This window comes from Toxotes jaculatrix, chromosome 4 (genome assembly GCF_017976425.1).
Source record: "Toxotes jaculatrix isolate fToxJac2 chromosome 4, fToxJac2.pri, whole genome shotgun sequence".
NCBI classification, from domain to species: domain Eukaryota; kingdom Metazoa; phylum Chordata; class Actinopteri; family Toxotidae; genus Toxotes; species Toxotes jaculatrix.
The window spans coordinates 17,587,776-17,608,470 of NC_054397.1; the positions used below are offsets into that span (position 1 = coordinate 17,587,776).

Genomic DNA, 20,695 nt, shown 5'->3' on the forward strand with positions numbered 1-20,695 from the left:
TTCTCTGTCTAGTGCATCATTTTCTGTGTGCTGGGTTGAATATCTGACCTGTCGTAACTCTGCTGTATATCTTCCTCCATCTCTGTCTGCTCTGACTGTGGATAAGGGTCACTTTTAAGTCTAAATATTACCTTATCCAAATCAGTATCCAAATTATCCAAATGTATAATGGATGGCCCACTGAGTTCTAATCCGCATCTGATAAAAAGATGGGTGCTGCATTTACTTGAAAGAGGGGTAGGAAGCTAGCCATGCAAATACCAGGCCTGTGTTCAGGAATAACAAATGCAAACGAGGCGCAATAGATGGGTTGTTTTATTTGTGCTGTCTTACAAGTCCACACAACAGTGTGAATATACTGTGTATATCATCAAGTATTACAGTTGTATTCATTTTTATGATGTTGTAATAAGAACATACAATATTAGAAAATGCATATCTATGCATTTGTGGTGATGGCTAAGGGTCTGAGAGTTACTCTACATGCATAAATTACACAGATCGTTAATACTCTATATCATCATATCATGATCCAAAATCAAAATTCTAAACCTTTGTACCATGTGATGTAGAGCACTTTATGACTTTTAATATGTGTCGTGGAGTTTTTAAGGATAGAATTTAACAAAACATATTTGATGGGATTGATGGATAATTTTACATGGTTAGCGGATAGTGAGATGATGTGGTTGTGATTTTGGTCCAAGTGTGAGTCTTCTTTGTGAGTAACTCCTTTAGACGTGCTCAGCTGTGCAGGAAAGGGTTCCAGCCTGTTTTACATCCTGTAAAATGCTCGTGTAAGCATGATTAAAACAGAATTAACACTGTGGAGTGATGGGTGATAAAATATTAGCCATCCTGTTTCCCTGTTGGAGAATCTCTCTTTATTAAAATGCATAAATTGTGTTGACAAAATAAACACAAATATGGAAACATTTTTTTCATAACATGTGAGAACAATGCTATAAACCCACCACATGTTGTTATTGTATAAAATTGTTGTTGTATGTAAGAAAATAGTCTTAACATAGCAGAGGCCAACAAACAGTGTACAATATTATCTTTACAAAGATGTGATTTAGCCTCTGCAGCCTATCGCTCCTTTGCTACCCAGTCTCACACACTCGTGTAGTATTTTACTCTCCATTAAACCCTGGTGTTTTTCACGCTTTGACTAATATAATATTTATGTAGAAAGCCTGGAGCAATGAACTAATGATGAATGAAAAGCTTTCATGGCTTTGATGACTGTTTACACCCATTTACTGAACAGCCAAAATACACAATACATGAGACAGGTCCTTCTAGTATTTGTACAGTGCACACATTTTCATAGTATGCAGTTTCTGACACTTATGGGGTAATGAACATCAAGTAATGTCTTTTTCATTGTTTCCGGTCATAACTGAGAATGTTTAATTGTGTTGATTCTGCAAGACCTGGTGTTCTAGTGTGCAATAATTCCTTGATCTATTGTGTGCATAAGTATGGCTTTAAAAATTAATCATTAATTGCAAGTGTGAAATGAACTGTATTTCTTGCTTTGGTGCTCTTGCGTGTAATGTTAAGCCCATGGAGTGCAAACAAATCAGCTCTCGCTCACTGATGTGGTCAACATCAACCCCAAAACAAAGGTTTAATAAGAGGCTGATGCAGATTTGATTGGCTTCCACTTCAAGTTGTCTAAGAAAAGACAATAACTGGTGATTGCGGTCAGCTGGCAATCAGCAATGAATTGTCTCACTCAGTGACTTTCATTTTCGTGACACACAATGGCGTTCTGTGATGCAGCAGGATGCTTTCAGCTTCCATTTGTCCTTCAAAAACGTGTGAAATGAGGGAAGTAAGGGATGCTGCTGTAATCGAGTGAAATTATTTTCCTTTGATAGATATATAAATAGATATATAGATAGATATATAAAATTTATAGCCTCATGCAAAAAACCTTTAAACATCCAGTATTTCGTTATTACTGAGGTACCAGTTCATATCTGTCTGTATTTTGTCAGTAGCTTCTACTAGGACACACATTTTCCTCCCTTTTTAAGACTCAAGAGACCTTTCTAGTCAGCCTACTCTGTATTCATGTTCAAGTAAGGATGAAACTTTGGTTCTTTGAAACCAGTGGTGCTACAATTAACATTTAAGCATCTCAAATCCAGACAGTGAACAAGTCAAGGTGCAAAAGAACATTATAAGGTGCCCTGACAGAAACAAAAAGAAGCTGTACAGAACACACAGCTCATAATATATGTCTGAATTCAGACAGTCAAAACCCCTTTTTAAACCACATTTCTCAGTGTGGTTTAAAAGTGTGGTAGTGTCATCAGTAGGCCAAAGACAGTGGTTCAGGTGATTTTGATTATATAAACTGTTATTGCTTTCCAACTTTTAATCAATTTGCCTTTTCAGTCATCACACAGTTTCTGATTCCTCTTTTTCTTTTTTGATTCCTCCAGGATCCCAGAACAAAACATAAGTTTAAGATCCACACCTATGGGAGCCCCACCTTCTGTGACCACTGTGGCTCTCTGCTCTATGGCCTCATCCACCAGGGCATGAAATGCGACTGTGAGTAATTAAATTTAATCTCTATAACATCTCACTCAATGTGTAAGAAATTTTAAAATGAGCATTTAATAATATAAAATCAAACAATTTGAATTTGTGCTTGTTTTAAACCCCTGATTTTTGCCTAAAAAATGAAATTGAATATTTACCAGTGTGTCCAAGCTATTGTGCTTTGTCAGTAGTATAAATGTGGCTGTTTAGCTAGTAAATCATAGGTATTAAGAGGTTAACGTTGATGCTCAAATAGTATAGGAGGATAATTAAACCTGTACTGCTCTGTTATACAGGTCAATGAGACATAAGTGTGGCATGCATATGAAAATAATGGTTTGCTGTAAGTGGCTCTACACACATTATGTTCTGTTTCAGAGCCACTTTATCAGCAACAGCCTCCTGAAAAAACGCCCATTGTTCCTCTTCACTGAATATCATAGGCCGATGTATTTCCCCTCCCTCCTTGACTTTCACTCATTAAAATCACAGATTGTCTATTTTCAGTCTGCAGCTATGTTCGCTGCACCTTGAATAGGCCTCCTATCAAAGCTTTCCCGAGACTTTATTAATATCCCTAACTCACTCTTATTCTCTTTAATCTTGTGTGAGTGGATTAAAGTCTGAATGCCTTAATGAGCTCCTAAATACATTATCCGCCACCTACTACAGACCACCAGTTATGCCTAATGATTGCTCCAGGGTGTACATAAATAGAGATGTGGAGCGGCAAATTATTTTGGCAGATCAATTGCACTTCTAATCACAGCACAATAAGATGGCACAGTAGTATTTTTATAAGCATTGTTGAGCCACAGGACTGCCACAGTAAGGAACAAAAAAAGTAATTGTTAGTAAGTAAATAACAACATATTTCTTTATTTTTCATCTTTTCACCTGGCGGCCTGGTGATGTAACCACTGGAAACTGTTCCCAATCCATGACAGGGCGGCTCAGCTGGCTGTCATGCCATGTATGCTTGACATCACTGGGCTGAATCTGGGTCATAACCTTGTTATCTCCTCTCTCATACAGCTTTCAGACAAAACAGTGCCAAACATGTATAATACATGAAATGGAATTGAAATATGCCCTTATATAGGGATAGTAAATCTAGAAGACATTTTTAAAGCAGCTTACTCTATTCATGGAACATTAGACCATGAAAGGCTGCATGCATGTGCAGATTGCTTTTATGAGAGGGTGTACTATCAAACACATATTCTGTTAGCATCATGAATTATTGTTGTAACTATACGTCCTTGCCATTTTAAATTCAAAAATATGCAAAAATGTAGTCATACAAACATACGAAACTCTTATATAATCAGTCAGTAGCAGTTGAAGTGTGTTTATCAGTCAGTCAATTCTAAGTCAGCCCTGACCCAGTCAGTCATCAAATGTCTTTATCTGTGATGAAATCCTCTTCCCTGATGTCTTCCGTCTCCTCTCTCTGGCCCTCCAGCCTGCGATATGAACGTCCATAAGCAGTGTGTCATGAATGTGCCCAGCCTGTGTGGAACTGATCACACCGAAAGGAGGGGGCGTGTTTACCTCAAGTGTGAGGTCAGCGGGGATAAGCTGCAGGTGACAGGTAGGCCTCACAACGCTCTCTGTAAGCACATGCTGAATTTATTTGGGCTCAAAAAAAAATGCAAAGTGAATAACCTGAATGAATTTAGATTGTTCAGTTAACACTTGTGTTTATGTGTCTGCGCGCGCGTGTGTGTGTGTGTGTGTCACTCCAGGTAAGCGGGGTCGAGGTTGCAGGTGTTTGCAGATGGATGCTATTGTTCTGTTCTTGATTGTGAGCCTGGATCATTTTCAACACTTTGCCCTTTTTGTCCATAAACCCTGACTGTCTAATTTCACACAGACATTCACTCTTTATCCCCTGCTGCCATTAGCCTGAATTAAACTTTGCTCAACATTAACTCTGGCCTGCTTGTGATGCAGTGAATCCATCCGCTAACTGCATGACTAGCCTTGTGACTATCAGCTATCAATATGCTGCAAAGGCTATTCCCTTTTGGTACACAGATCAATAGAGCCTCTCCTGCTAAACAAGTCACAGTTACAACACACTTGGAAGGCAATCCCAATCCAAATATGTATTCGTGCAGTGGTGTGTGGTCTGCTGCGTGGGCCTCGTGTTGTTACTCTTTTTAAACAGTCACGACTTGCTCTGTGTTGGCTGGAGTTTCTAATATAACTGAATTGTCTCTGGAAAGCAAATTGAAAGCTTGATATATTAATTTATGTCTCATCAGATTTACATAAAGACAGGATCTGAGTGCTCCCTGCTTGTGAATAGGATCATGGCTTTACAATCATCTTCCTTACCATTATTCATTAGAAGGCTATTCTACACGATCATATCACTGGCTGTTCCAGCCGTTTTAATTACTCATGCCTCTGGTTTCAAAGAAACACCTGGTCTTCCTACCAAGCTCAGGAAAGGATGTAATGAGATACTATTAATAGCATTTACTTAATGTAATGACTGATGATGTAATTTTCCAGACACCATTCAGATCAGTTAAAAATCTTCTTGCAGCCGTTTGTTAATATTGTCTGAACGACCAAAAAAGAAAAAGGTTGTCAGAACAAGATGCGTCATTCATGTCATGTCATATCTTATCTATACATGAACATTATGGATAAATATTCATGTCTCTGTGAGGCACACTGCTCTTTTTATCGGTCTCTATACAACATGTTTTAGCAAGAGAAATCAGTTAATTAGTTAATCTATTAAAAACAAAGCCACATGATTCTTGGCTCAATCAGATATTCTTGAAATTAATTGTTATCGCCCTTCGCTCCTCCCACACTGTGCTTTGTCTATTTATCTTTTATGCTTATTCATCACTTGCCTTGGTAGTAAGTACAATGAGATGTAGACTTAAGTGTTTCAGTTCATAAATCACAAATTATTTGACAGTGTATTATCTGTTGACTTTGCAGGCAGTGTTGAATAATCCTCTCAGAGCAAATAATGGCTGACCAGCTGCTGTGCTTAAGCTGAGATAATTTTATGCATAATCTGTCAAATGTATCTGAGTCCCCCCCGATTGTGAGTGTAGAGTCTTTGGTTTTGAACATGAAGCCAGGGGTTCCAAGAGCTGCTGCTGTGACAGGTTTTTTCTTACCTAATGAAAGATGTTATGATGGAGAAAAGTAGATGTAGAGATAACCATACACAGTTTTACAGCTCTCTGTGCGAAAGCTTATCGTAACTGCCAAAAACAGCAAAGCATTGGTTATTACTGATTCTTTGGCCTTTTAAAAATGACAATTAAAAATAATGGACAAGCCAAGCTTTATCCCTGTTGTTTTGCGCATGAGTTTATTATGGAAACATTGCGGCACAACAGTTTATTTTGGTGTAGGAGCCCATTTTGCTTTGTATTTCGAGGCATGCTGTAAATCCCCCGGCTGTAATGATAGTGCATTAGCACATCTGTTAGAACAATAGTGACAGCAGGGAGCTGACAGCAGGCGCACATAATCATTCAATTAGCTGGCTAACGGGGGTCAGTGCATCTTAAGACCCTGGTATTGAACTTCACTGACTTATTCACTTATCAAATTATTGCTAGAAGGAACAGGGGCAGGAAAGCGGTGCAACATCTTTATGCATGCACACAAAAGTTATGGAACATTTATTTGAGTAATGAATAAAATGACTTGCACTAAAGCACTAAAGTCTGCTCTCCATACTTGAGATTAGTGTTATTAGTATTAGATTAGTGTATCTTTGTGCACAGTTGAGCTGTTTGGATTTCATCTAAGCACACTTAACATTACCCTGAAATATAAATATAAGAAGGAAACTCAAGTGGTGGAAAAGGTGGATACTTATGGTTACATAAAGCATTGATTATGATTGACGATGAGTAATATCATGCAAGATCTTGCCAAATGTCTGGCTTTCATCTTTGGCAAGTTTGCATTTCTCTGCTAGTTTCACGAAAACACACTCACATACACTAGTTTAATTTTCTGAAGAATGTGATACTGTGTATGTGATCTAGGTTTTTAAAATAGCTTAAAAAACTGTAACATGTAGATTGTCTTTATGGTCGAGTCAAGAGTTGAAATACCTAAACAGTGACAACAGTTTAAACATGGCTGAGATCACTTCAGAATATACTGAACTGATCAAATAATGCACAAATATTTACTTGAGACTTTGGGATGAGGCCTTGCATTTCCCCCCTCTCATGTATTCACCTTTCACAGTCCAGTCATCTAGCTGAATGCACGTCCTATTGGTAATCTTAATGCATTTTATGCTGTTAATAGTTTGTACCTGTGCTAAAGAAGCTGGGGCTGGCATTGGCATTTGGAGACCAAGAAATGCTCACAGTTACAGAATTACAGAAAAAAAATGAAAAGGGAACTGAATTTCAAGTAAGTGACAAAGTAACAAAGACAGAAAACTGTAAGGCTCATTAAAACACTTGATTGAACAGGACTGCAAAATAGATTCTTGTTAAAAGGAAAGATTTTTTTTATGCTCCTTCCTCTCGCTCTCTCTTTTAACATCGGATCTCATCTGGGCTCTGAATTCAAGAACTCATAATATCCTGTTGGATAAGCTGGCGATATTACCACTGACCCTCTTCACACAATGTTTGGCTGTATCTACTTCAGAGACATTCCAGTCCAATATTGCTTTCATTTTTGCTGAACCGTGCACTGCCACAGACTGCTGTCAGCTCATGATAATGATATGTGTGTGTGTACAGTATGTGTGAAAATGTATGCATATTTCACACTTGTATGTGCGTAAGTACACATGAATGTGTATGTGTGTTTTTGGACGGGAAACCACCATTATCACCTACAACAGTGTTTGGTTTTGAGTGAACACCTGCAGATTCTCGGGCCTTCTGTGGTACATAGCAGCCTTTTCCTGATGTGGCCGCAACATGCATGTTATCATTTGCATGTGCTCCCTTGTTTGCGTGTGTGTAGGTGTGTGTACTGCAGTACCAGCCCGCTGCCCACTCAGGCCAGATTGTATCACAGATTACATTAGCTGCTGTAGACGCCTTGCAGACAGCCTGCCAAACGGAATTGTGTTACATGGTGAAGAGTTTAGCAAGAAGGTGCAGTGGATGGATGGCAGGAGGAAACTTTGCATCATTTTCAGATGTATCAATCCACAAACACAAGTGTGATCCTTTTCACTTGGATGTGTGTGCTTGACTGTGTGAACATGCATTTTTCCTATAAATAGCGCGCAAACTCCGGGGCTAAGCTAGTTGTTGATGGTCAGTAGATTCCTGGAAACTGTTGGCTGGCAGCAATAAACCATCGTGTCTCGTTCAAGTATTCACATGTCAAACATGGTGTAAAAAGTAACACAACAAAGTACTTTAGCCACTAGTAATTAAATAAGCAATGTGATTACTTTTTCCAAGTGAAAAAAGTAATTAGTAATTGATTATGTATCTCATGTAACTTGCCCAACATTGATTATGAATCCTGCTCTGAAGCAAAGATGAAGCTTTTGACAAAAATCTCTAGTTCCCATTGCTCTGTGCCAGAATTTTAGAAGATTTATTATTAGAACCATCTGAGGTAACTGAAAAACATCAGCTTGAATTACCAATGCCTGTTGTATTTGGCTTCTTGGGAGTTTTTTTTTTTTTTCACCTTTCACGATTCAAATGAAATAGGTTCAAATGAGGTTTAAGAATAAAGTGCCACACTGACTGACGTCTGTTCTAGTCTCTGAAAACAGTTCAGTATATTTGTTCTCCCCCAGGTGGGTCTTAGCTAATTGTGCCTTTGTGTACACACACTTTCCTCTTAAATTCCTTGACTCAGATGAGTTTTACTGAAGCTCATATGGTCATAAGCACAAGCTCATCCAAAAAACCTGATCCCTTGAGTTTGGGCCTGAATTTACATTTTTCATCTCAATTTAGAATTAGCTTATTGTGTTTTACGTGGAACTAAAGTTCTTGTTAGGCTCTCACACCTGAAGACTTTTTAATAAGAATTTTTGAAATGATTTCTGACCAGATGCCTCGCAAGCCAGACCAGTGTACAAGCCAACCAGAGCTACTACAAATTCATAATGTAACAAAACATGTAAACAGACACTGAATGTCCATAATAAACATCCATGCCCCGTAAGTCACAAGGGAAAGCTTGATTTAGTGAGTGCAAAACAGTGAGTGGGAAAATGCCCCAGTCAACCCCACAGTGCACACATATTCAACTTGGAGTGAAGAGTGACTCCCAGTGTCTTTGGCAGTTCAACAGTTGACCATGGCCAAAAAGGAAGTCACATCCCATGACAGGAATCCACATACAAACTCCAACCAGACCAACAGAGACTTATAGAGAGAACTTTCTCCCTTTCAGAAATGAAAGTGACTCAGAACCACTGAGAGAGATTTGTGCAGTTTCCAGAAACATGAGTTGAGAGAATGTGTGTTTTCTTGTCAGCTAGAGTGAAATGGAGATAGGAGGGGAGGTGCTGGAGGAGACAAAACAAGTTCTGTTTCTCTGCTGAAGGATGGACGTAGCCCACTAACCTTGTCCTCCGCCCTTTAAACACAGCTCCCTTCTGTCCGTTGGTGCTGAGGAAGCCACCCTCCTGTTTGTTTCAGCAACTATTGTTCTATTGTTGACTCTGTGTAAATATCCAGTACAAATAGCCACTTGGGAGAGGGCAGTTCTGTAATTTATGTCCATATTCTTTTATTTATACTTTTATTCAACGCTGCATGTGAATGTGTGTGTTTGTGCGTGCATGTGTGTGTGTGTGTGTGTGTGTGTGTGTGTGTGTGTGTGTGTGTGTGTGTGTGTGTGTGTCTGAAGGTCCTTTGGGACTGTGTGAGAGACAGTGGTAATAATTACATTTCCGTTTTGTTCCCTCGTTGACTCACCCAGTTCTGCACAGAAGCTTCATTTAACAAGCCCTCTGCTCTCCCTCTCACTTCCCTCCTCTCCTTTTATCTCTACTTTAACCTTTTCATTTGATTTTTCCTTTTGCCTCAATGTCCAAATGTGCCTCTGCTATTTGTTGCATTTATGCTGCTGTAGGAGTCAATGTGTTTTATATGTAGGTGCAGCGTAGGTGTGTGTAGGTCAGATTGGTGCTCGGAGTAGATATAGGTGTGGGTAGATCAGGGAAACCAGTTTCACTGTTGAACCTTTTGGAGGTGTAGTGACACTTTACAGTAAAAGACAAAATCCACCCTAAACGCTGTTAATACCCTCTGGCAAATGGAGCTAACAGCGAATTGCCTTGCATTTCTGAGTCTTTTTTGCCGTAGCCTTTGATGTATTCTTATTACTTTAGACAACTGCCCAAGTGTAGAGAATGTAACGTCAGAAAGAGATATTAACAATCCTGCTACACCGGGAGAAAAGTGTAATATAAATGGTCAGTTTTGGTCTCTGTGAAAGAGGATACTAGAACGCACTACAATCATTGTTTTCATCTTAGTGAACTAGTCAAAGGTTGTATGCAAAAAAATATCTTCAGTGGTGCATGGCATCATCATTCTTTATGCACATTCACCTTACTCATCCTGATAAACGGGCTGCAATATACCTTCATACAGAAAACCACTGTAGCATTCTAGGAAATGTAGGAAATCACAAAATGAACAAAACAAATCCACAATATGTTCTAGTATTCAAGCCAGGTATCTACATAGGTGCTAATCCAAGTTTAACAAGGTGTTTCAACAGCTCCTGTTGTATTTTCAGCTTTTATCTTTTTTCTCAATCTTGCATCTCCGTTCATCGCCTTGGTTTCATTCTTTTTAAGGCTATTTTACTGGTTGGCAGTGTCAAGCATCAGGTCTAACTCTTAATACTGCACACATCCACGAAAAGAGCAACCTGTTGTCAATGTACAATAAACGTGTGGTGCATGTTTGGCCTTCCAACCATAAATTAACATAGAGGAATGTGGTTTGTTTGGTTTGTAGTTGCTGTATTAACGGTCAAGTAGACAAAGAGAGAGACAGTGTGTTTGTGTGCACTCTATGTTTGTTTGTGTGTGTGTGTACTTCTACTCTTTCTCACTCAGTAGTGAAGCACATCCTTCGTCCTGATGATCAGAGTTGATCAGAGTTAATATATTGTTGAAATGAGTTCTCCCACTTTATTTTATTATTTATGTCTCAGATTATCTTCAAATTCTTGATCAAGAATTGTTGCATGCTGATCTCCACAGTTAATTTGTCGCTCAATGCTGCCAGTGAGTTTCTCATTTAATCTGCCAGACATTTAAACAAAAGTGATATCCACCCTTTTACTGTTGGCGCTCAAAGGAAGACTTGTTGGAAGGCAGAGTTGGGGTTGGATCAGGACTCCTGTCTTGGGTTTGGATGCAGCCTGCGGGTTGCTGATCACTGCCCAATGATCTGAATGCCACTGACTTACTGCCATCGCTTCCACTCGGCAGCCTTTTGTCGCAGTAATTTCCATTTCTTTGTAGTGTCTGAGTCATCTTGAAGAAGAGCAAACACGTTCTTGCCAAGAGAAAATCCCGCTATTACATTAAAAAAAAAAAAAAAAAGTCCCGCTATTACATTTTCCTATTAAATCAGAGTTAAGATGGAGCAGCTGACAGCACTTGCAGTGGCACCAATGCCAACACTTTCCCACTGCAGGGAGTTGGCCACCGCTACAGCAGTGGTTCCTGTTTTAATGTTCTGTAGTGAGCTCTTTGGTTGTTGGGAATTTACCTGGAATTAAGATGTAATCCATCATACAAGTGCTGTAATTATTGTAAAGATAAAGAAGATATCATCATTTAAAGAAAATTGTAATACAGTTGATATCAATCTCATTCCAGTTCATACTGAAGGTACTTTCGTCTAGTCACTCCACTCCCTTCAGGCTGATGTAATATTACACAAGCAAACAGTCCTGCTGGCCAACATTTAAGTAGTGGGCTTTCAAAGAAATGCAGTTACACTGAGAGGGTGGAGAACGAAACTTGTGGGTTAAGCTTTACAGGCCATGTTTACACAGGGAGGTTAAGAACAAACATGGCTGACCTCGTTTTTGAGTTAGGGTCACCTGGTGTCAGCTGAAGACAAGGCTCTGAGTGTGTCTCTGTGTGGGTTTTCACACATCATGTAAACTTTTGAAAGAACAGACAACCGAATGAAGGTCAGTGGCTTGCTTATACTAACACTGTCCACCCAAAAAGATGCTGTCATGTCCACACACAGACCCACCCATAAGTTCTTGTACAGTGCAGGAACATAGACCCTAGAGAAGACAGTAAACCACTGACAATTGCTCCTTACACACACACACACACACACACACACACACACACACACACACACACACACACACACACACACACACACACACACTTTTAGATTGCTTTTGACAGCAACTCATATAATATAATTTTATTATTTACATTCTAGTTCATATTTGGACGTTTTATTGCTATCGTCACTAACCTAGAAAATATGCACCATTTCATATTTGTGTAACATAAGAAGAAAAACACCAGGGCTGTGAACATATCGACCCTTATTAACAGGCTTATCTTATCATTCTTAATGACATAACTCTGTGACATCTGCCACATCTCGGTATGAACCGTGGTTTGCAGTTACTCTCCATCATATTAAAACTTGCATATGCACAGACAGACTTTCTCCTCCTTTCAGTGCCTCTGTGGAGCTCATAGAACAGCTGAACTTTGTTGCTGTGTGATTTCTGCTGCCAGACTCCCAGAAGTCATATCATTGGTATTCCCAGTCTGTCGTCGCTGCCCTGCCTCGGCTCCCTCCGCTCAGCATGTCGGACGCTGCCTTCATGCCATTTTAACATATGCCTTTCATCGCCTCGCTTTGGCCTCCCTCTTTCTTTATTCTGTTTCATTTTGCAAAACAGAAACTGACAAAAGTGCATCTTTATCGCCTTCTGGCTTTTTGAAAATGGAAAATGCAAACTGATTTTATTTTTCCCACAATCCAGTAAGAGAGACCCATGCTCATTTTTCAGCCCAATGAGGCTATTTGTGCTAGTGCAACACTTAACTACTTATCCTGAGTAGATTCAGTCTACATGGTAATGAGCCTTCTAAATGGTGTGCAGCAGTTCAACTTTTTCAAGAGTATCACCAGGGAAGTCAACAGTGAAATTTGTCCAGATATGAGCAGCATATCAGCTGTCAGAGAGACACTCATCATACTTGTGACTGTTTTCTCTACAAAAAGGAGTAGAACTGTATGCAATAGCTTGCAGTAGCTGAGGCATGTGTAGACAAAGCTCTAACTCTTAGAATGACATACCTTTGTAAAGGTTGGTGGTTGTTTATCTTGGTTAAGATTTTCTGCAATCTCTATAATTAGATTAGTAGATTTTACTTTCCCCAGGGCTTTTTTAGTTTTAGTTGGAGTACACTTGGATAAACAGAGTTCAACTAGAGGCCATCTTGTGATGGGATCACACCAATCACAACGCCTGTCAACATGTTGACATCCCGAGCGACCACACCCATTTTTGAAATCTTCCTTCGTTTTTATCTCAGCTATACACTTGTGAAGTTTCATGACTGTATCTTGCACATTTGTAACACTATCAATGTGACATCTGTCCACAGACAGGCATATTAACACCTCAAAATCACCTCTGTGCTAGTTCCCGCTACAGTAGGTGTCTTCAGGACCACTTTTTGTTTTGTTTTGTTTTTCATTTGGAGAAGCTGCACTATGTTTGACCTGTTGCTGCTGTGTAAATGCGAGCCAAGATAGTTGTGAAGACTTGTATCCAAGCAACTATTTGATGGCTCCTACACACACCCCTACTTCCTTGTGTTAGTCTGTGTGTCTGCTTGCATGTGCATGTGTTTTTAAAATCACTTGCACAGACAGATGAAGCACAGCGCACTCACAGAGATGTACTTTAATTCCAAACAGTGAAAAAACTAATTCAGCTTTTCCATCAAAAAAAATATTCGACTTTTAACCAAGACCTTTCAACACCACAGATATGTTGCTGTCAGCTTTAGTCTTTGCAGTACAGCTGAAAAGAGTTAGGACCATACACACATCTTGTTTTGGTTATACCATGAAATCATATGCAAGGAAAAGCTCTTCTAAACTAGACAGTCTAGTGTACCCCCTACTGGTCATGATGGGAAATACAGTTTGCAGTTACCTTATTTAATGGTCTATTGTCTGTTAACACATAAAAATAACATACTCAGATAAGCGCAAACTTCAAATTCAGCCCATACGTACATTCTCCAACCCGTACCATCAGAGTATACTGACAGAGAATAGTTTTTTTCAGTTTTTAACGCCCATCCCAGTTTCACTACTTTTTTGTGATATTATCCCAGAAATATCCAGCATATCATATGAGTTCAAACCGTATAATTTTATTCAGTTTGTATTGTTTGACGTTACTGTTTTGTTACTTGTCAGGAAAAGTGGATTCTTCACTTTTCCTGGGCAGAATGATGAATGAACCTAAAAGAATGATTATTTAATATTCAGAAATGGAAATTATTGTATGACCACTCATTTTATTCCACATTCACAAGAAGAAGCCACTGAACAATGTCATGTTGTCGGCCTGGTTAGGGCTGTTTTATAACTGTCATTTTGGTTCTGGGGCTTTGCATACGTACAGCCAGCATCTGAAATATTCAAAATATGACCTTTTACAGTGCAAGATTTAAATGTTGAAGAGCAGTAAAAGTTGAAGTTAAAAGTCAAATACAGTATATTTAACGTATAGACAACTTATCCTTCCCAGGTTGAACACTCAGAGTAAAATGAAGCTATCCCATCTATAGATGTCCACTACCACCTTTGTCTGTTCTGTACAGTAAGTGCCTAGCCAGTGTAAAATATCCCCATTTGAACATTGTCAATCCACTGAAAGTTGACACTAAAAACAGTTCTCCTGATATACAACCTACTATATTAGCAGGCAGCTGGGTTTTTGGAGGCACAGCATATATCAACATTTATCCCATGATTGTTACTTTTACAGCCACTGCTCCAGTGAATGCACAGACTGTTATGGAGCGTCTGCTATTCCATCCAGAAGATGAAACAGACATAATGTGGGATCTCTTGTTGAGCTCACATATTAAATTCATTTCTATTCCATTTTGCCTCTTTTTGGCGAAATTGAAAGAGATGGGAATGAAGAGGAGGCATCGAGGATGTGCATTTCTAAGTCATCAGCACAAAAAAAGAGTCCATCTCTGTTTCTCTGTCTTTCCTTCTCTGCTGTAGAGTGCATCTGTATTAGTTCAAATACAGTATACAGTAAGTTGTTCGTTGGTGCCTGTAGACTGACTTTACACTTGGATTTCTGAGAAAGCAGAGGGTTGCCAGCTTAGGATCGCTCAATACCTTCCCACACCTCGAGCTGCTTCTGTAAGCGCCTGTCTGTCTCTCTTCTCAAGTACTGCATGCTCCCTCTCGGTCTTGTCTCCCTGTCTCTCAGCGTGTGTGTGTGTGTGTGTGCTCTACAGCAGCTCAATCCATCTCTCATCTAACTTCACACCTCGCTAACATCGCTCAGCGCTCAAATCCTCCATCACAGGTGCTGAAAATAAAAGCAAACTATGGACCATCTTGCAGTGGGATCACACCAGCTGCAGCACATGTTGATGTTTCGATCCATGAGTAGTCAATAGTCATTATACTACATTTTTACACGAGTACTCAATAGTCAATAATATCTTATTACATGAATACCCATGGGTCGTACCACATGCATCTTTGAACTTGACCCTCATTTTGATGTCAGCTACACACCTGTAAAGTTTTGTGACTGCATTTTCAGTGACTTTTGTGACTCTACTGTGGTGACAAAATCTGTCCACAGACAGGTAGACGGAGAGAAAGACTGACAGACAGAGAGACAGACAGACATATAAACACTTGCCAAAGCAGTCAAAACCAACTTTGTGGTAGTTCCCGCTACACACACACACACAGACTCACAAAGTGAAAATCATACCAGCCACCCTGGCGCTGCTGGTAACAATGTAAAGCTATTTACTCTTGGCTTATCAAATAGCCTGATTCTATTGGTGCAGCCACATGGAAAATAAAATGAGGCCACTTTAGCATGGATGGTTTTACCAGTAGTTCATGTAATGTATAGAGTCATAATATAAATGAATTATAAGAAGATAATTTATTTGTCTTGTATTGTATAACCTCCTACCATCTTATTAGAAATAGAATAATACTGTATTAGTACTGTATCACAACAGTTGCATGTGTTAACTCAGTGGTGCCAATCCCTCATTGATTTTTTTCATTTATCACCGGTAATCCTATCAATACGGAATCTGATTCAGAATATTCCAGTTAAGACAGTGGGTTTAATGGTCACCTCATGCAGCCTTAACATACTGGCTTTGCACCTTCCTCTCCAGGTCAAAGGTCAGCTGGCGTCTTCACTACTCAGACTGCCACTGTAGTGTGACTGACAGGGCCACATGGAGAGATTTCTGGGGGTCTCCAGGGGGCTGTGGTTTAGCCAAGCAAGGCAGGCATTCACCCTGTCCCTGTGGGGATGCTGGCTGTATTGTGTGTAGATGGATAAAAACAGTATGTGTGTGCATCTCAGTGTATGTCTGAGTGTGGGCAGGGGTACTGTATGTGTGTGTGTGTGAGCGTGCGTGCGTGCGTGCTTGTGTGTGTGTGTGTGTTGTACTGTAGCTCAGGTCTGGCACTCCTCCAATGCTCAGGGCTAATGCAGTGCTAATGTCTCTTGTGTGCCCTTATTTATTAAACAGCTAAATACAGGAGGACAAGGAGAGAGCCTTCGCCTACTTAAGCATGACACAGCCTGCGATGTTGAATCACTGTTCTCATAACGCTTCCTGCATTTGCTCCCCTGTATGACTTCAGCCATAAACAATCCTCATAGGCTGTTTGATCTTGAACACCTGCAGTTTATTCTATTGATATTCTCCTGTTGCTTAAAAGGAAGCATCTGTTTTTCCTGACCAAAGCAATTTATCCTGTAGAAACTACACAGAAAATGAATGGAGTCTTCTCTGTAGACACGAGACAATGTTTTCATTTAGCTGTTGAAAGTAGGCTGATTTAATAAATCCATCAGTTCTCAGTATTGTAGTACTGTGATGGGTGGTGAGTATAGGATAAACTAGGACCACTGTGCTGTACTTTCTTGAATTCCTGTGAGAAGACTCAGTTGTTCAAATTAAATGCATTGCTTTTACAGAATCACTCATAAACTATAAATATGCCCAAACTGCATACGCACAAACGTATGTATACAATGTGTGTACAACTGTATGCCTCTAAAGGCAAATTCGTATTTTCTCTGTATTCTTTATTTTCCTCAGTGGGTGAAGGCAAAAACCTGATTCCCATGGACCCCAATGGCCTGTCTGACCCGTATGTCAAGCTCAAGCTCATCCCAGACCCCAAAAATGAGACCAAGCAGAAGACCAAAACCATCCGCTCCAACCTGAACCCCAAATGGAATGAGACTTTTACTTTGTGAGTAAATTAGCTGTTGTCACCTACAGCCTGCAGTACACTTTTGGATATATTTTTTTTTAACATGGCCTAATGAGTGGAAGGTAATGTGAATTTAATGTCAGATGGATATTAAAAACTATAGTATAAAGCAGCCTCTGATATCTTATTATGTGGATAATATTAATACTGCTGATACACTTTTACCACTGCTCATACTGGTACTGTTGTTGTTCATACTTAAAAAGGTAATAAAGTATATGGCAAGTTAATGATAACGATAATAACTTGTTGTATTAACATGCAGTGTTTTACAATCAGACCACTTTATATATGTACGCTTTTTTTTCTTTAGTTTTTTGTATAATAATCATAATGTCACCTCTGTGTCGCACAGCAAGCTGAAACCTACAGATAAGGACCGCAGGCTGTCGGTGGAGGTGTGGGACTGGGACCGGACCACCAGGAATGACTTCATGGGAGCCCTTTCTTTTGGCGTGTCAGAGCTCATGAAGTCTCCAGTCTGTGGCTGGTAACACTCACTTCCTTAAGCGTTGGCTACTGTCAATGATATTAATATTATGTTGGAAATTCACAGTGTGGTATTAACTAGGGTGAAGTTTCCAGTGTGACGCTCAGCAGTGTTGAAACTCTTTATTCTTATCCGTACAAAATATTCCCCCTTGCAATGAAATATGTTTGAACACATAGAATTTTCATAAAAGTTTGATTATGATTTTTTTATTTAGTTTAGGGGTAACAGATTTATTCTTCTTATCTTTACTCCACCTGGAAGTTTAGTTCCTCCTCCGTGAGAGCTGAATTTCAAGTACTATTATATTATTCATTACATTTTTTAGTCTTGAATGGCACTCCGTAGAGCACATACCTGCCAAGGCCAACAATCCTACACATTTGTCTATCTCTTATAATAGAAAATGAAGGGAAAAAGGAAGTAGACATAGTACAGCTCTGTGTGTAATGTGAATTCAGCACAAGATCTACACCAAATGTACAAACTCATAGATCTAAACACCATAAATATACTTGATTTTTTGAGGATCCAACCGTTATTTCCTGAGAAACTGATGGCACCAAAAGATAATTGTTTTATCCCTCCACCAAATCTGGTGCAAATTGGTTCAGTACTTTTTTCTTTATGCATAATCCTGCTGACAAACAAAGAAACCAACAAACAGACATGGGTAAAAATATAACCTCCTTAGCAGAGGTAAGAAAAGTGTCAGCAGTGTTGTAGGATTGACAGTTTATAAAGCTGGCCTCCTTTTGCCAGTTTGCATGCAGTAAAACACTCCATATCAGAGCTTACATGGCAGGTTCCCAGCACAGCACCCTCTGAGGTAAACAGTAGGCTGTGTTTGGGACTTTGCTGCGGGCAGCATCTTACACTATGCTGATTGATGGCCACCTGGAGCTGCAGCATCAGTAGGTTTGTCCCAGCGGAGCGAGAGATATTCATTTTTCACTTATTTACCACACACTTGTGCTTTTGTCTAAGAGGGTGTAGTCAAATACCCCATAGAGACTGCTTCCTAAGAACTGTACCCAGGCCCAGGAGGTCAGGATGAGTGAAAAGGTAGAATGGTTTATTAGAAAAAGGGAAGGTAAATGAATTAGTTTCTTTTATCCATATGTGTCATCTTCCTTCTCCCTGTCTTTCTCCCTTGCCTCTTCCCACTCTGCTTAACTTCCTCTTTCAGGTATAAGTTACTGTGCCAGGAGGAGGGGGAATACTACAATGTTCCCATCTCAGAGGAGGATGATGGTAATGAGGAACTGAGGCAGAAATTTGAGGTGAGGATCACACGTACATAATCACCACTGTTTATTGTTGTCATCTGTTTGTCTGTCGTTATACAACAATAACACCACATGTCTACACTCCTCTTAGTTTTGATATGTTTGGTCTATGAGACACAGACCCAGCCCTGTCCAGGTTTATTTCATTTAAATAAATCCAACAACCACTTACTACTTAATCAGCTATCAATGGGTGTGCACGAGCATCTCTGCTGTTGGTCCAGCCGCCCTCGGCTTAAAAAGAATCATGTCCTTCAGAGTTATCGAATGTTCCTCCTCAGCTGCACAGCTGTTAAATTAAAGATGACAGTGTGACGGCTGCAGATGTCAAAGACCTCCTGAGCTTGAGGTCGTTTTGCACTGGAGAATTTATTTCTACAGTGAACGTGCGTGTGATGTGTGCGGTGTTCGATTGTTAGCATGTTAGCAAGAACAAATACATGAGAAAGATTCCAGTCTGGAGTTACATGAAAGCAGCCCAAGGACAGACTTTGATGAGTCTTTTATGCATAGACAGCTGTCTTTTAATCTACAGAGACATTTTCTCTGACAAGGACATGGCTATTCTATGTAAGACTGGGGATGTTTTGATACTGAGTTTAGTTCTTAGTTAATAATCACGCTAATTGGCTGGGACAGATCTTTCAAAGATGTGGCGAGACTGAAAACATAAAAATTAAATTAAATTATTTTTAGATTATAATTTTTATTTACCTCTGTGATTAAATGTCCATATACTGTACATGAACAGTTCTGTTAGGTGGTATAAGAGATCTTTGATGTTTTATATCTCAAAGCTGCTCTTTTCCGGTTCCTAGTATCGAAACATTGACTGAAGTGTAGTTCCCAGAATTCAGCGAGTTTCCAAAAGAAAGGCTCCTTGCAATGTTGAACACAAAAGCTGAACACCTGCATATTGACGAAATTTAGTTTTCTTTTTTCTTTTTTTTTTTAATTGAAGATAAACTGCCACTCACTTCAATATAAGCAAAGCAACTGACCTTTTCTGAACATCTGCAAGAGACTCACGTTGCAGTTGTGTAGTAACCAGACCATTTTTGCCATTTAGAGGATGAATGTAAAAAATGTTTTTAGTTCTCCTCCCCCCTCTTATTTGGAGGATTTTTTTCTTCTTAAGTTAATGCTGCTCAGTGACAATTCAGTTACGATTCTATTCATGATGTATAGAAAATTATTTAATACTCATCATAGCTCATTTCCAATAATGATGTAAAATTCCCATTTATGAGAAGTATCTGAGTATCTAAGATTATAAGTAAATCACAAACTTGAACCTTTTAGATTCTACCTGAACATAGGTTCGCAAATACTCACACATTGTACAAGGCATTTTTCAGGTGCAGTTGATTAGACATGACTGCTGTTTACCTTCATCCAGTTTGCTGCATCAGTGTGTCTGACCTGCTGGGAGCGAAGCAGCGCTCTTTGTGGTCCACTGATTGTCGCTCATATTGTTCAGGCTCTCCGTGGGAGCCCAGGTCTCTTGAGGGGGGGGCTAAAGCTATTTCCCATGACATTTGTGCTACGCACAGTGGAGAGTTATGGGTAGAATTAGAAAGAATGGAAAGATGGTGAAATGTCATGGTAGCAGTTAAAATAGTCTTTTCACCCTGTTATTTATCTGTTACTTAGGTTGTTTCAAAATCCAGTGTGGCACCACTGACAGTGTCCTGGGAATGTATTAAAGCGATACAGGGATTTTATTTATGTATTAATGATAATACATGTGAAAAATGTAGAATGTTTACATTATTCACAGCAACTCCCCCTAAAAATTACTGTTAAAAACCCCTTGCCAC

The 20,695-nt window shown here is 39.5% G+C and overlaps 1 protein-coding gene across 3 annotated transcripts in view; it reads left to right on the forward strand.

The window, feature by feature from the left end:
* The window catches only part of prkcaa (protein kinase C, alpha, a), a 141,414-nt gene that overhangs the window by 72,725 nt on the left and 47,994 nt on the right, over nt 1–20,695 (forward strand). For all 3 annotated transcript variants that reach the window (XM_041036881.1, XM_041036878.1, XM_041036880.1), the window contains exons 4-8: nt 2,460–2,571; nt 4,028–4,156; nt 16,919–17,075; nt 17,452–17,586; nt 18,776–18,869. In XM_041036881.1, the coding sequence (XP_040892815.1) occupies nt 2,460–2,571; nt 4,028–4,156; nt 16,919–17,075; nt 17,452–17,586; nt 18,776–18,869 (627 nt within the window). The remainder of the gene's footprint in view (nt 1–2,459; nt 2,572–4,027; nt 4,157–16,918; nt 17,076–17,451; nt 17,587–18,775; nt 18,870–20,695) is intronic.